We start from the raw sequence: 15,119 nt of genomic DNA, 5'->3' as shown, positions 1-15,119 counted from the left end.
CCGTAAATTGAGGTCCGTTGTCCGAAATGAGTACTTGCGGTAAACCTTCTGTAGTAAAGATTTTCTGTAGAGCACGAATGGTAGCTTCGGTTGTAGTAGTCGAATGCATATCCACGACATATGGAAAGTTTGACAGTGAATCGATGACTATTAACCACATGGAATTGAGGAAAGGACCTGCGAAATCGATGTGAACTCGTTCCCATGGAGTAGTAGCAGGAGGCCATGAAGCAAGATCAGAAGACGGGGCGTTCTGATTCGTTTGACATTGCTCACAATGACGTATTAGCTTTTCGATGGCGGCATCAATACCGGGCCAGTAGCAGTGTTGACAGGCGAGTTGCTTTGTTCTGGAGATACCCCAATGGCTTTGGTGTAATAATTCGAGAACTTGTTTCTGTAGGCTAAGTGGGATAACCACTCGGAAGATGGTGCCTGCTTCTAGTAATACAACTCCGGCACGAGTCGTGAGACGATGCTGCATACGATGATAAGGTGCCAGGTGGGCAGGAAGTGTGCTCTGAAGAGGCCAACCGTTGCGGATGTAAGTACGTACAGTAGCAAGTGTACTGTCTTTATCCGTAGCTTTAGCTATGCAGGTAGCATCAATAGGAAAACTGGATACAGTATCTTCAAGTTCTATGTCCAACTGAAGACATTCAGATTCTTGAGAATCGAAGGCAGTATCAGGACCAACGGGTAAGCGGGAGAGGGCATCAGCATTACAATGCTGGGATGTGGTTCGATATACAATCTGATAGGAATAATCAGAAAGGAACATGGACCATCTTTGAAGCTTTCTGAGGGAATTCTCTGGGATCTTATTACCAGGATGGAATAAGTGTACGAGAGGCTTATGATCGGTAATGATCAGGAAATGGTTGCCATAGAGATATTCATTGAAACGGCGAATACCAAAGATGATGGCTAAAGCTTCTTTCTCTATCTGTGAGTATCGACGTTGATGGTCATTAAGTGTTTTCGAAGCGAAGGCGATGGGGCGTTCTTGTCCATGACGATCCTTCTGGGAGAGAACGGCACCGACACCGTAGTCTGAAGCGTCAGTAGCTAGCGTGATGATCTTGTCGGGCTGAAAATGAGTGAGTTGTATAGCTTGAATTAAGGCGTTGTTGATTGTTTTCCATGCCTGTTGGCATTGCGGAGTCCACTGAAACTTAACACCTTTTTTACGTAGAGCGTTTAATGGAGCTGCCACTGTAGCGAAGCGTGGAATGAACTTATTATAATAGTTCGCTTTGCCTATGAAGGACTGAAGCTGCTTGAGGTTCTGAGGTGCTGGCATGTTGACTATCGCTGAGACATTCTGTGTACTAGGACGAATTCCATTCTTATCAAGTATATGTCCTAGGTAGTGAACTTGAGGCTGAAAGAAGGTACATTTAGCGAGATTCGCTCGTAAGCCATTGTCTTTCAATTTCTGGAGAAGGAGGCGTAGATTGGTTAGATGTTCCTGATGATCTTTTCCAGTAACAATAATATCATCCAGGTAGTTAGCACAACCGGGAATGGAGGCGGTGAGTTGTGCCAAATAGCGCTGAAAAATAGCCGCTGAGGATGAAACACCGAATGGGAGCCGCTGGAGCTGGAGCAGTCCGAGAGGAGTGTTGAGTGTGAGAAATTTCTTAGATTCTTCGTCTAAAAGTAGCTGGAGATATGCTTCTTTAAGATCAACTCGAGAGAAGAATTGTCCACCAGCGAGATGACGGAATAAGTCTTCTGGACGTGGAATAGGAAAGATATCTGTGTCGAGTTGTGCGTTGACTGTAGATCGAAAATCGCCACAAAGTCGAACATTACCATCAGGTTTCTTGATTACCACGAGTGGAGTAGCCCATTGACTAGAAGGAACTGGTACAACAATGCCAGTTTGTATCCATCTTTCTAATTCTTTCGTGACCTGGTCTTGAAGTGCTAGGGGTACTGGACGTGCCTTGAGGAAGCGAGGCTTAGCTCCGGATTTCAGCTGTATGTGAGCTGTATAGTCTTTGGCTGTTCCGAGCTGAGAGTCGAAGACTTCAGGAAACTGCGCTAGGAGAGCGGTAACGTCAGAAGTAGGATGCAATGTAGATACGACGTTAATGTTGTCATGTATCTGGAAACCAAATAAGTTAAATAGATCCATGCCCATAATGTTTGATGCAGTGTAGTTGTTAACTACGAGAAGAGGAATGGCCTTCTGAATTCCTTTATAACTAGCCTGAAGCTTGATTTGACCTTTAATGTCAATTTTCTTCTTGTTAAATGTCACGAGCTGGATGTCAGCTGGAGAGCATGAAGGTGAACCTAAGTCGTGGTAGGTAGTCAGGTTAATAATAGAGACAGGTGATCCAGTGTCTAATTGAAAATCGACAGATCGATCAGAGAATGAGAGAGGAATGATGATTTTGTGAGAATCCTTTGTGGGAAGAATAAGATTGATCTGATCAACTTCCATGTCTTGGCGGGGCTGTATATGCTTCCGGCGTGCTGCAGTAGTCGTAGCAGGGCGGAGCGAACTTTGACAGACAGTCTTAATGTGTCCAAGTTTATTACATCGTTCACAAGTAGCTTTGAAAAAACGACAGTCACGACGTTCATGATGCTTGAAACAACCTCGGCAGGAAGGCAGGAGTTTCGAGGTGCTTTTAGAATTGGGCTTCCGTGTAGCATTACGAGAGGGAACCTGGCGAGAATGCTTGGTGGAGAGCGCCTTATCCGTACGGTTCACTGTAGCAGAGGACTTGCGGGCCTGAGGCGAGACTTGTGCAACTTCGTGTGGAGAAGCTATGGCGGCGGCAGTCTTGGTAGTAAGCTCATAAACCGTAGCAATACGCTGGACGTCTTCTAAAGAAGGGTTACTCTGCTTGACAGCGTCAAAACGTATTTTGTCTTCAGGAGTATGTAAAATTATCATGTCCCGAATGAGAGAATCAGTGTAGGATGAACCACAACCGTCCTTGGAGCAGATGAACTGGCAGGGTTTAGCTAGACCACGCAATTCAGTTATCCATTCAGTATGTGTCTGATGGGGTTGCTTTCTGCACTGAAAAAATTTATAGCGAGCAGCCACTATGTGAGGAGCTTTGGCATAGTGTTCCGTGAGACGGGCCAAGAGCCGCGTGAAGGGTACCTCAGATAAGTGTTCTTCCGGACTTAATTTACGTAGTAATTCACACGTAGCATTGCCAACCGAACTAAGAAATAGTGCGCGGCGGCGTTGATCATCTGTGACAGAATGGCAGATGAAATGCTGTTGTAAACGGGCTAAATAAACTGACCATTCTTCCTTAGCCGGATCAAAAGCAGAGAACGGAGGAATAGCTGATGGCTGTGTAGAGACAGAAATAGCTTGAATAGCCTGAATTAATGCTGCCTGTTGTTGTTGCATAAACTGTTGTTGTTGCTGCTGTAAGGCTTGGAAGACCGTAGCGAGTTGTTCCGCAGTAGCCATTGCGAGATGCGTGCAAGAAAGAGTAAGGTAAGCTGTGTGTCAGAACTGGTTGGAGTGTCGTTGTTGTTTAGCACGTCGCCGTAGAGTTGACAACTGGGCCTATTGAATTGTAGTGTCGTGTTTACCTCGTTGCTATAGAGTGGGCGATTGGGGCCTATGACGTGTAGGGTGTTACTTTTGTACCTCGTCGCTATAGAGTTGGCGATTGGGGCCGAAGAATTGTAGAGTTGCTTTTTTACCTCGTCGCCATAGAGTTGTGTTGTAACCAAGGTTGAAATTTACAAAACACAACTTTTATTGCTTCACTTTATGATATTTACACAAATAACTGAAATTTATTTTGAAGCAAAAGGAATATTGAATCTTGAGAAAAGTCTGTCTTTATACAATATGTACAGGTTTACAGTCTTTATATACACTTCTATCTTGAAAAGATAGTCTTTGTGAATTGACACGTTGATAGTCGAGAACTATCTGGCACACTAACATGAATGTCTTTGAGAGTCCTTGTTTGTTGAAGTGCCTGAATTCCTAAAAAGCAAGTTCAATTGATTGAAGAAATTCCACCTAGCGAAACTAAGGGAGCTTGCATAACTTAGGGAATGAAAATGGCTTGTAAAAGAATTACGGAACATAGGCAGTGGAAACAGGTAAGGGAGCGGTGACCAGAGGTGAGACCTCGTACTGCCAGAAATTCAGTCCACCTGGTCGAAGCACATTTTCAAGAGGAGTAGCCTCCGTGCTCGACGTAGGGTGTATTCTGGAGCTGGACACCGGGGCAAGTGGGCAAGTGAGCAGGCAGGGAGCTCCTATTTATAGTACACTCGATGGTCAGGCACGCGCACTGAGGGCTGCGCGTCGAAGCTAGCAGAATGATACACAGGCGCGCGTGCAGCTGGCTGGCGGAGCGAGAAGGGAGCGCCGGACATACAACAACCACCACCATCCCAAAGTGCGTTGTTCATCTCATAGTTGTAGGGGAAAAAATTAAAATAGCTTTGAGGAAAAATGTGCATTTAAAGTGTAAAGTATCCCTACCTATGCTTTGCAGTCCATCAAACACGATACATTATTAAACGTGGAACACTATTAACTAATGAATGACATCATACCGAGCTCGATAGCTGCAGTGCGGGCAGTATTCGGGAGATAGTGGGTTCAGACCCCACTGTCGGCAGCCCTGATGATGGTTTACTGTGGTTTCCCATTTTCCACACCAGGCAGATGCCTGGGCTGTACTTAGTTACGGCCATGACCGCTTGCTTTCCACTCCTAGCCCTTTCCTGTTCCATGGTCGCCATAAGAACTATCTGTGTTGGTGCGACGTAAAGCAACTTCCAAAAAGAAAAGTTTCTATCAAGTCACATTCCATGATGTAGCGTAATATTCACATTGAAATTCTGCGTTTGAGTTCCGTTTAGTTCAGTCAACATGATTCTCAGGCCACAAGAGTTTTAAAGTTCATTAAAGAGACCGTAGCAAAACGGCATGCAGTATCTAAAACTATTCAGGATCCTGGCTGGGATACAGTCGTTTCAAGTCCTAATAATGTTATTTGTTTTACGCACCACTAACTACTCTTTGACGGTTTTCGGAGACGCTGAGGTGCTGGAATTTAGTCCCGCAGGAGTTCTTTCACGTGCCAGTAAATCTACCGACACGAGGCTGACGTATTTGAGCACCTTCAAATACCACCGGACTGAGCCAGGATCGAACCTGCCATGTTGGGGTCAGAAGGCAAGCACCTCAACCGTCTGAGCCACTCAGCCCAGCAGTCCTAATACTTATGGTTATGTAAAATGTACTAAAATTTCCCAATACTAAGTTCTTACAACTTATAACAGAAAAAAAAGGGGTGTACTCTCGTGGACCAAATGAATTAATACTTTTTAGTTTAACTTGAAATTATGTGAAATACTGCTTCATAAGTGCAGGGGAGATGTTTACGATTGAAAGATGAAATAGGTTTACATAACACAGATACCGTATAGTTTAAACATACAGCTTCTGTGCTATGATCCTAACTACTTTTCAAACTCGGATTGCTTTACGGCAGAATTGAAGTGGATAGCATGTGACTTAATTAATAAATTAAAAAATTTCATATTTTGTGCATGATATGGGCTTAAACTTTCTTCAATTTATACATTTTGACCCTAAAATTCCTTGCACCCAGTCAGCAAAGACAAGGAATCCAGAGGTAGAGAGTCATGTTGAATATTTGAGGCATATTTAGATGTAGCGATGTTTGGAAGGTATTTGGCAAAAGGTAAAAGGAAACTACATTATTTTATTCTAAAACAACACTCCACAAAACTCAAGAGATTTTCAAACTTTGAGTCTTGTTAGAGTTCGTCAAATTTAAACAACTTTTAAATTGAAGATCAGGATTCACAAAATGTTAACAAGTAAACTTCTAATATTTCATAGATATTGTTCACTTGAGCTGGAAGTTACTGAAGACATGGAGGAATAAACAACCTTCCCGCCATATTGCTCCAGCATTGTACAGCACTGCCCATTGAAGCCCGTCGAGCCCATGCTGCAATAAAGCCAACAGCAGCTTGATACTAAGCTTTAGCCCGAGCTGCACATAGAGTAGAGTTTCACAAGTGCAAGGCTCGGTCAAATCGGGGCGTTATTTAAATTTGTCTTTTCTTTATTAAAAATGCATCTTTTTACAGCTATTCTGCTTATTCCTGCCATGTAGGCACTGTGTCTCCCCTCTACTGACATCTCTCTCCTCCCCACCAGTAGACTATCCACCTGCTCCCCACCAGTAGTACTCAATAAAAGATATGATCCTTCAACTTCCACTCAGATATGTACTGCAGATCACCTGTTACTTTAGCAGGTAAGAATCATACACTTTATATGCCAATCTTTGAATATGTTACATCTGCTTGAATTGTCTGTTATTCATTGATTTTTCAATGATATGTAAGTTAGTAAGATCTCGGAAAAAGAAATTCTACTGCAGCTGCCACTCTCCCCCCACATGCCCTAACGGCTGCATTACGAATTGCCTTTCTTGAAAGTTGGCATCGCTGCATGAGGAAGAGCAAATGACCGAGTTCATGCTGTGTTGTTTACAGCTCTTTTATGCTTGTTACTGAGCCAAAGGTCACAAGTTGGTGGGTCGCAAGCAGGAGGTATAACATGTTGTTCTACTGCAGCAGAAGTGTTGTACCCAGTTGAGAGGCAGCGCAGTCAATAACGTCTCCCCAGCCAGTTACGTGCAAGTGCATGAAGAACTATTATAAGGTCCCCGAAAGTTATTGGCTAAAGGAAGCAGAGAAGCATAAACAGCTTTGAGTTAAGCTGATTGCTTCATGGCCCAATAGGATCAGAAGAGTGGCATTGGAATGCAGTGCAGGATGGTTTTGCAGAACGCCAAATCTTTGGTAATGAAATACAATTTTGTATATAGAAATATCATCTTTATAGACAGTTGTATCTTTTGTAGTCTGTAAACCTCTGTGAGTTAACTATATATCTGCACATTTACGTCTGTGGCCTCATTTACCACCACACCTCATAAGATTTGTGAATACATTTAATTAATAACAGATGATGCTTGGAAAATAAAACATTTAATACAGAATATGACTGACAGTGAAACCACTGAATGATGTGTTTAGGAATCAAGTGTGATAGCCTTTACCTGTCTTACCCTCCATGCCTGAGACCATTATCTCCATTTGCTTCACATTACTCCATCACTGAAGCAAGTTTGTGTTCATTTTCAATGGTAAAGTGAATGGTGTGCACCTGGGGACAATCCTCTCCGTTCATTGGTTTATTTCTGCGGTCGAAGACAATATTCACATCAGCCATTTATCCAGGTCCTCTAGGATCCTTGTGTGCTACAAACCCCAATGTTGGTCGTGTATTATCGTGTGGCTGTCCCCTGTGGTGCATACAGTATGTTGAAATATTATGAATAGTGCGTCTCAAACTCCACTGGTTGCACCCATACAAGTCAAGAAATAAATATTTTGTTTCCATGCAATAGAAACATACTTAGTTCAAAAATCATTGTTTCAACTGCATCTTGCTCGTTACGTGATCCTGCCGTAATGTTTCCACTTTACTATCGATTTACTGCCCCCGTTTTGCCGGGCAGCTCAGCCGGTAAGCAAAAGTTCCCAGAGGCGGAACGTTCGCTTACAGGCAACGCTAAATTATAGGGGTCAGGGACAATCTAAGGACTGACGACAAATGAAAACGCTAAAAAGAAATGGGTTTTAACATTTATTAAATAAAATATCAGCACTTTCCAGATTCTATAAATATTTTCAAAATCTTGAAATAAATTATTTATCTCTTCCCTGCTGGAATGCACCCGCAGTTCTCCATTAAATTTCATTCTGCAAAGATACAGAACTAAGTCTTAATAAATCGTCTTAGGAAATTAAATGAATTATTATTTGAGAAAATCCTGTCTCAAAATCTCAAAATTCTGAATTATTTTCCCTTTTTTAAATTATTATTTAAATTAACAATACTCTGCGCTTCATTTACCCGTGAGTCAAATTTTTTTTTACATCAGACGAAAAATCAAATAAATCATTTCTATTAATTAAATATTATTATAATTAATTATTTAAGCTTCAAATCATATAATAAAATTATTTCGAAATCCAATATCCAACTCATTTGATTCTTATTTTATGTCAATTGACCTAGTGTTGTGCACAACTCACAATAAAGACTCAAAATTCTCGCATTGTAGCGTTAAACATTTTACATTTTGTGAGCTTAGTTCATTGACGCGATCCTTGCTTAAGTATTTTCCCTCGAAGCAAAGATCCTAATCTATCTTATTCCATCATAAAATTACTTAAAGATTCATAATTGAGCCAAATATGCTCGCCACAAAACAACAAAAAAATCGAAACTTTACGCGCTCAGCGTACACATATCATGACGAAATATAGCCATGGAAATCACAATTATAAACAAAATCAGTCATTCATCCATCTCACATTCAAGCTTTGGTCCACGGTAATATTATCAATAGATTTAACGAATCCTATCTCTTGATTTTTATTTTTAAATTTTATTTGAAATATGAGAGTTTCTCCCGATGACAATATCAGACAAGGACTACCATTACGATCGTCTGACGTGTGATTGTGACAGGATTATCACTTTTCCAATGAAATAGATTCCACAACGATGTTCCAGGATAATTTTACAGTAGAAATCATCACTAAAAATTCCATAGAACTGCCTACAGTCATAGATAAATAAACATTCGCGCATACGGTCTATGAGTCACGACTACGTTATTTTTAATCTCTTATTATCTCAAATTATTGATCAACATGTGCTGCATAAGAAGAAATTATGTTCAAAGACACACTCTCTTCCTTAACTGACTCATGTAATGGACACACAAATAAAATCCTATCTTAAGATCCATTTACAAGTCTCAAAAATACCAATAACAGTAAATGCAAAATTTGTGGACATTCAAGCCACGACCAATATTCCAGGCCAACATCTACTTCAATATAGCACACATTAATCACTTATAAGCACAGTAATAATTACACTCATGACCTTTAAACATTCCATTAGACCGTAATAATGTCAATTATTATTATTATTATTATTATTATTATTATTATTATTATTATACGCGCGCGGTTGCGTCATCGCAGGCTATGGTTTAATGAAATCATAGATGACTCTATTCTATCTCGAATCTATGGTAAACCACAAAACATCAAGGAAAAATCCTAAATTCACAGAACACGTCGATATTCTGTCCCAAATAATTCAAAATTACTCCATCATTAATTTATAAATTAATAACTATTATCGCGTGGGTCAAATATTTTTAACACTTTCCTAGACTTATCATGGGACAGTGAGAACATGTCACGAAGCACTCACACAAATAGAACAAATATAGGTCCCAAATACACTCTCACACACATCAAATCTACCAACACCAGTGAAAGAAGAGTGAAAATCCTAACTACAAAGATTATTAGAAATGATTTCAAATATTCAAGCAAGGACTACGTCTACATAATTATTACAACAGAAAATAGAGAAAAATATAATTTAAAATCTTAACTGTAGTAGACTTGGCTTCTGGACTCGGTTGATGATTAGTGAATATTTAACCAAACTCCATCTCCGATGTTATTCTCTCCCGGGCTGAATTATGCCTCACATTTTAATGATACATGGCGGCAGCAGGCGAGGACTTAGGACAATTACAAGCTCCGTCGTAATGCTGAAGTTCCATTCTTCCGAACTATTTCAGGATTGCTGAGGATCTTGCGTCTTCTGGTGAAAGCTGAAACTAAAAGATCTGTCTTAGAAATAGTTCATAACACACACTCGATTCTTCAAGATGGCACAGTTTTTACCTACTTTAGAAAATTTTCTTCAGATTTATACAGTTAAGGAAATCTGAACTGCGGCGTTTCCGATATTTCTGTGTCCCAAAATTTCCTCAGAAGCAGAAAATTTATCGTCTTTCCTCAAATGAATGCTGGTAATGTTCCAAGTCGGATACGCCGTTTCCAATAACACATGTGCTCGAACAATTATTCCCGTAGACAACTGAGCAACTGAGCGAATTAACAGAATAAGCAGAATGAGAATGAGAAAGATTTCTCCAAGTACATGGGTATTTATTTCTTCAAGACGTAGGTGTGTTTGTTATTTAATTTTTATTGGCTGAGATTTTGCGATCGGGCTAACCTTGCGGTCCAATTGGTTAAATATCATGACGTCAAAATCTCAAAGTATTGATCGCTTTTAATCTGGTCGGGTTCCTGTCCACGTGCCACCCCTCTGATGTCTTCAACAAGGCACAAAAAAAACCCAGACTCGCACACACAGCACGGGAAAAACCTGTTTCCCTGCTGGCTAGCAGACAGTGCAGAGTTGAAATCACCTCCCTGGATGATAATTTTATGCATTGTTCCACATCAGTAATAAAATATTCTTTCCACACAAACCAATAACCAATTTTCAAGGGTGCATTACCAAGAAATACAACAACTTCTTTTGATTAAATCAAAGGGAAGTAATGAGTTTTGTTAGTCTTGTGCTGGATTTCTAAATTTTTATTTTGTAAATTTTTCAGTTTTATAAAAGGGTGCTTCTAAATGAATTACCTTCCTTCTTAGGAAACAGTTCAGCAAGCATTCTTGGTTGGTGATGAAGAGCAAACAAATATTAAGGAAGAAGTTACAGCCATCCCTCTTCCAAACGTACAGGACGAACGACTATCTTCAAGAGTAAGTAATTACTTGATATCTGGTAATACCTAGAAATGTGTGGCATTACAGAAAGATTTCTAATGTGATTAATGATCTGCATTTGTAATTACTTTAGTTTAGAACCTCATCTCATATTTTATCTATATGTCTTTTGTGGGGATGTATAGAAAGTGGAGTGCCAAGCAGTGGGATGACGAGCCCTGCTCGTCTGGTATACGTCTGTACTTTACTGATGATCGAAGCTCTTTGTGTTTTGACACCTTTCTCTTTGAAGCGGATGGTTTGAGTTTTTACCCCTAGTTCAATACTGTTTTGTCAATGAATTGTGTGATATTTCAAGGAATGTTTATCTCCGCCACCAGGAGTAAGCACTGTTTTTGTCTGCTATCCACACTTCTTCCATTATGCCTTCCTGTCCTCTTGGGGAAGAACCTGACTGTCAACAGAATCTCGGGGCTCGCTTGAAGCTGTTTTTCCCGTCCTGTTTCCTTATCATTCGCTGTCTTGCGTTTTGTCAGTCACGAGTGGAGATGGCAAGTGCGGGTTATCGAGCGTTGAAATAGAGGATGTTGTACAACAGTTGGGTGGTTATGTTGAGTGACTGTGCTCAGAATGGCAATGTGCATGATCGGAAAATATCTAATTATGTGGGTCAAATAGAACAGTTTATAGGAAACCCACGACCTCAGGATGAACCAGCAAATGTGATGGTGTGATGGTTTTTAAGATGTTCCTTGGGGACAAGTTAGCGAAACAAATTTACATGCTGAACATGGAATCCGATTTAGGGAGTTATTATCACTTGATTCCAGAATGCGGGTTCGGAAACTAGTCACCCCCAGGACGAGATATACATTGTGATTGCTCTTTGTATGCTGAGAGATATAACACAAAAGCCTACGGTATGAAGCTCTGTTCTGTCTACGCTGATGTTTGGCTCTGTTATTTCAATGGATAGTTTTAAATCACTTAGTAATTTTATGCATTTCAACAAAAATGAGCCAGTATCGGGGACCTTCCAAACTTTTCAAAATTTATTCAATTATGTCCTCCTGAGAAATAAGTTGCAGACTTTGTACGGAACATTGCACTATCTACATCGCTGAGCCAAAACTGCTGGACATAACGAAATTAAATCTTGAGGACACATTTATGTTACAATCTAAGTGCTCAATAAGGGATAATTTTTTAATATTCCATTGCTAAGGGGGTGAAAAGGGGGGTGAATTTTTAAAATGACTATATCTATACTTAAAAACTTTACAGACGTATAAAATGGTTTTTAGAATCTCCTTTAAAAACAAAGAAACACATATTTTTTTGTTTTTGGAAAATCCAATTAATGGGAGTTAAACAGGAGTGACATACTTTGTATTTACATACCACTTAGTCGAGCAGCTTGTCTCCTTTCTCCCAAGTTTTCCCAATGCAAATTTTGCAACATTTTTGTAACGCTTCTCTTTTCTTGGAAATCACCCAGAACAAATTGAGCTGCTTTTCTTTGGTTTCTTTCCAGTTCTTGAATCAAGTAAACCTGGCGAGGGTCCCATACACTGGAACCATACTCTAGTTGGGGTCTTACCAGAGACTTATATGCCCTCTCCTTTTCATCCTTACTACAAACCCTAAATACGCTCATAACCATGTGCAGAGATCTGTACCCTTTATTAACAATCATATTTATTTGATTACCCCAATGAAGATCTTTCCTTATATTAACACCTAGATACTTACAATGATCCCCAAAAGGAACTTTCACCCCATCAATGCAGTAATTAAAACTGAGAGGACTTTTCCTATTTATGAAACTCACAACCTGACTTTTAACCCCGTCTATCAACATACCATTGCCTGCTGACCATCTCACAACATTATCGATGTTACGTTACAGTTGCTCACAATCTTGTAACTTATTTATTACTCTGTACAAAATAACATCATCTGCAAGCAGCCTTATCTCTGATTCCACTTCTTTACAAATATCATTGCCTTGAGGAATTCCCCTCTTAATTATTACAGGGTCAGATAAAGTTTCGTCTACTCTAATGCTGTGAGTTCTATTTTCTAGAAATATAGCCACCCATTCAGTCACTCATTTTTGCCAGTAGTCTTCCATGTAGCACCAGAAGTTGAACAAGATGGTGTGCAGTTCCTAGCAATGTATGTTATGGGGAAATTGTCCCACATCAAATAATGTATTTATATGGCAGAAAAAGGCAGTCCGTCTAATTGCTGGATTAGAATTTAGAGACTCCTGTAAAACTTCCTTTGTGAGCCTAAAAATTATGACAGTTCCCTGTTTATATATTCTTACAAATATTATGCATGTGAAAGAGAATCTTTACAAATTTAAAGAAAGATCTACAGTTCACATGCACGACACAAGATACAAGAATGATCTGGATACTCCTTACTCTAGGCTTAGTAAAAGCACAAACAGCCACTGTTATCAACAGCTCAGGATGTACAATAAGCTTCCACTACCTATTCGAACATTAGACAATAGTGCATTTAACAAGGTACTGTCACAATTCTTAAGGAAAAAGGCATTTTATAGTGTAGAAGAGTATCTAGAATGTTGTATTTCAAAAACTGACCTAATATAGGTAGCTAAAATAATTTTTCTAATGACTCAGGCATAATTACTAAGATATTGTATATAGATTATTTTTATTTATACTGACAATACCTAGTGTACATTTTCTGTACTTGATGGTGGAAAATAAAATATCTCAAATATCTCAAAATATCTCAATACCCTTGAGATGGACCTGCTCCTTTCTTCATCCCACTTGATTTTATCAATGGGCATTTATTGCGAAGATGTTCAGTTGACCCACAAGCATAACATTTGCGGGTGGTGAAAGTTCGGCAAGGTGGAGGCCGAGAACTGTTAGAAGACGGAGGGGACTCCTTCGCAACTCGTAAGGTGTTGTCGGCATACCGTACTCCTTCGGCTGACACAGCCATAGCCTCTAATTCAGAAAATGTTTGGGGACGAGATGCAAAACATAGATACGACCTATAGGGCGGAGAGATGCCTTCAACAAATGTTTGCACTATTTGGTCTTCAGAGAAACGAAGCGTGAAATCCCGGGTGTAAAACTTAAAATCTTGGATAACATCTGCCAGATTTTCATCCAATTGCTGTACTCTAAAGTAGAACTTCTGTATTAATGATGACATTGCTCTGGCCGGAATGAAATTTGCCAGGAGGTGGGCGTGGATGTCTTCTATAGATGATCAATCAACTATGGCTTTGACTATTTTGTCCGATAGGATCCCTACAGAATAAGGATACATAATTTGAAGTATTCGAGAAATAGCGCATGATCTTGGAATTCTACTAAGAACCTTAGGAAGGAAATGACTTCATTAGTTGAGTTTACTGAAAATTTAGAAATGCCCTTAAGCATCATAGCCAATAGCTGGCCATACACGGAAAGGAATTGTGACAGATGAGGCCTTTTGTGATGCTACAGGCGAGACCTGTTGTCAGCGCCTCAATGGAAAGACCTCGCCTCACAGATCGAGCCTCTTGTAAGGAGAGCATGGAGTGGACAAAGGCACTGCTAGGGAAATTTATTGAAATGTACAAAGAGCAGCCGTGTCTCTGACAATTAAAACATGAGGTGTCGCAATCAATCGTTCTTCAGTACCCTCCTTTCCTCCTCCTTCAGCTTAGAAGCTACAATATCCACAGTAAATACACTTTCAACTAGACTGTTCTCCAGTAATAGCTACGCAAAACAAGTCATTTTTTACTAGTGGCTCTGTGTCGCACCGACACAGATAGGTCTTATAGCGATGATGGGATAGGGAAGGGTTAGGAGTTAGAAGGAAGCGGCCGTGGCCCTAATTAGGGTACAGCTCCACCCCCAGCATTTTCCTGGTGAGAAAATGGGAAACAACGGAAAACCATCTTCAGGGCTGCCGACAGCGGGATTCGAACCCACTATATCCCGGATGCAAGCTCACAGTCACGTGCCGCTGACCGCACGGCCAACTCACCTGGTGAATTCTTACCTAACAGCATATCATAATCGCTGTGGTCCATTCGCAAATAATTCTTGTAACCGTCCGGTTCATTTTCTCTCAGGTGTTGTATCAGACTCATGTGACTAAAGCTGTCTCGCTCTCCTATCCATGATTTCATCCACTTTGATCGATTCTTCTGTTTGCATGATTTAACATATAGCGAATTGCACATTCCAACAGCATTTTCTTCCCTCTGGACACCGTTTGCTTCGATGTCCATCGCACAGTTGTAAGTACGGCCGGCAAGGATTTCAAACTAGTTTGAAAGGCCAGCGGATGAGGCTTGGCCTGCTCAGAACAAAGGGATCATTCCAATTAAGGGGAGGGTCTGGAATATTGACGGATTATGTTGCACAACACGACAGGCTTGGTGTCGCAGT

General features: G+C 40.4%; 1 protein-coding gene across 1 annotated transcript in view; it reads left to right on the top strand.

Moving 5' to 3' along the window:
- Window positions 1–15,119, top strand: part of LOC136875824 (zinc finger and BTB domain-containing protein 14) — a 168,486-nt gene that overhangs the window by 61,574 nt on the left and 91,793 nt on the right. Inside the window, exon 4 of the mRNA XM_068228178.1 lies at window positions 10,609–10,719. Within this exon, the coding sequence (XP_068084279.1) occupies window positions 10,609–10,719 (111 nt within the window). The remainder of the gene's footprint in view (window positions 1–10,608; window positions 10,720–15,119) is intronic.

Source organism: Anabrus simplex, chromosome 6 (assembly GCF_040414725.1).
Source record: "Anabrus simplex isolate iqAnaSimp1 chromosome 6, ASM4041472v1, whole genome shotgun sequence".
NCBI lineage: Eukaryota > Metazoa > Arthropoda > Insecta > Orthoptera > Tettigoniidae > Anabrus > Anabrus simplex.
This window is presented reverse-complemented; position numbering and strand designations above follow the sequence as displayed.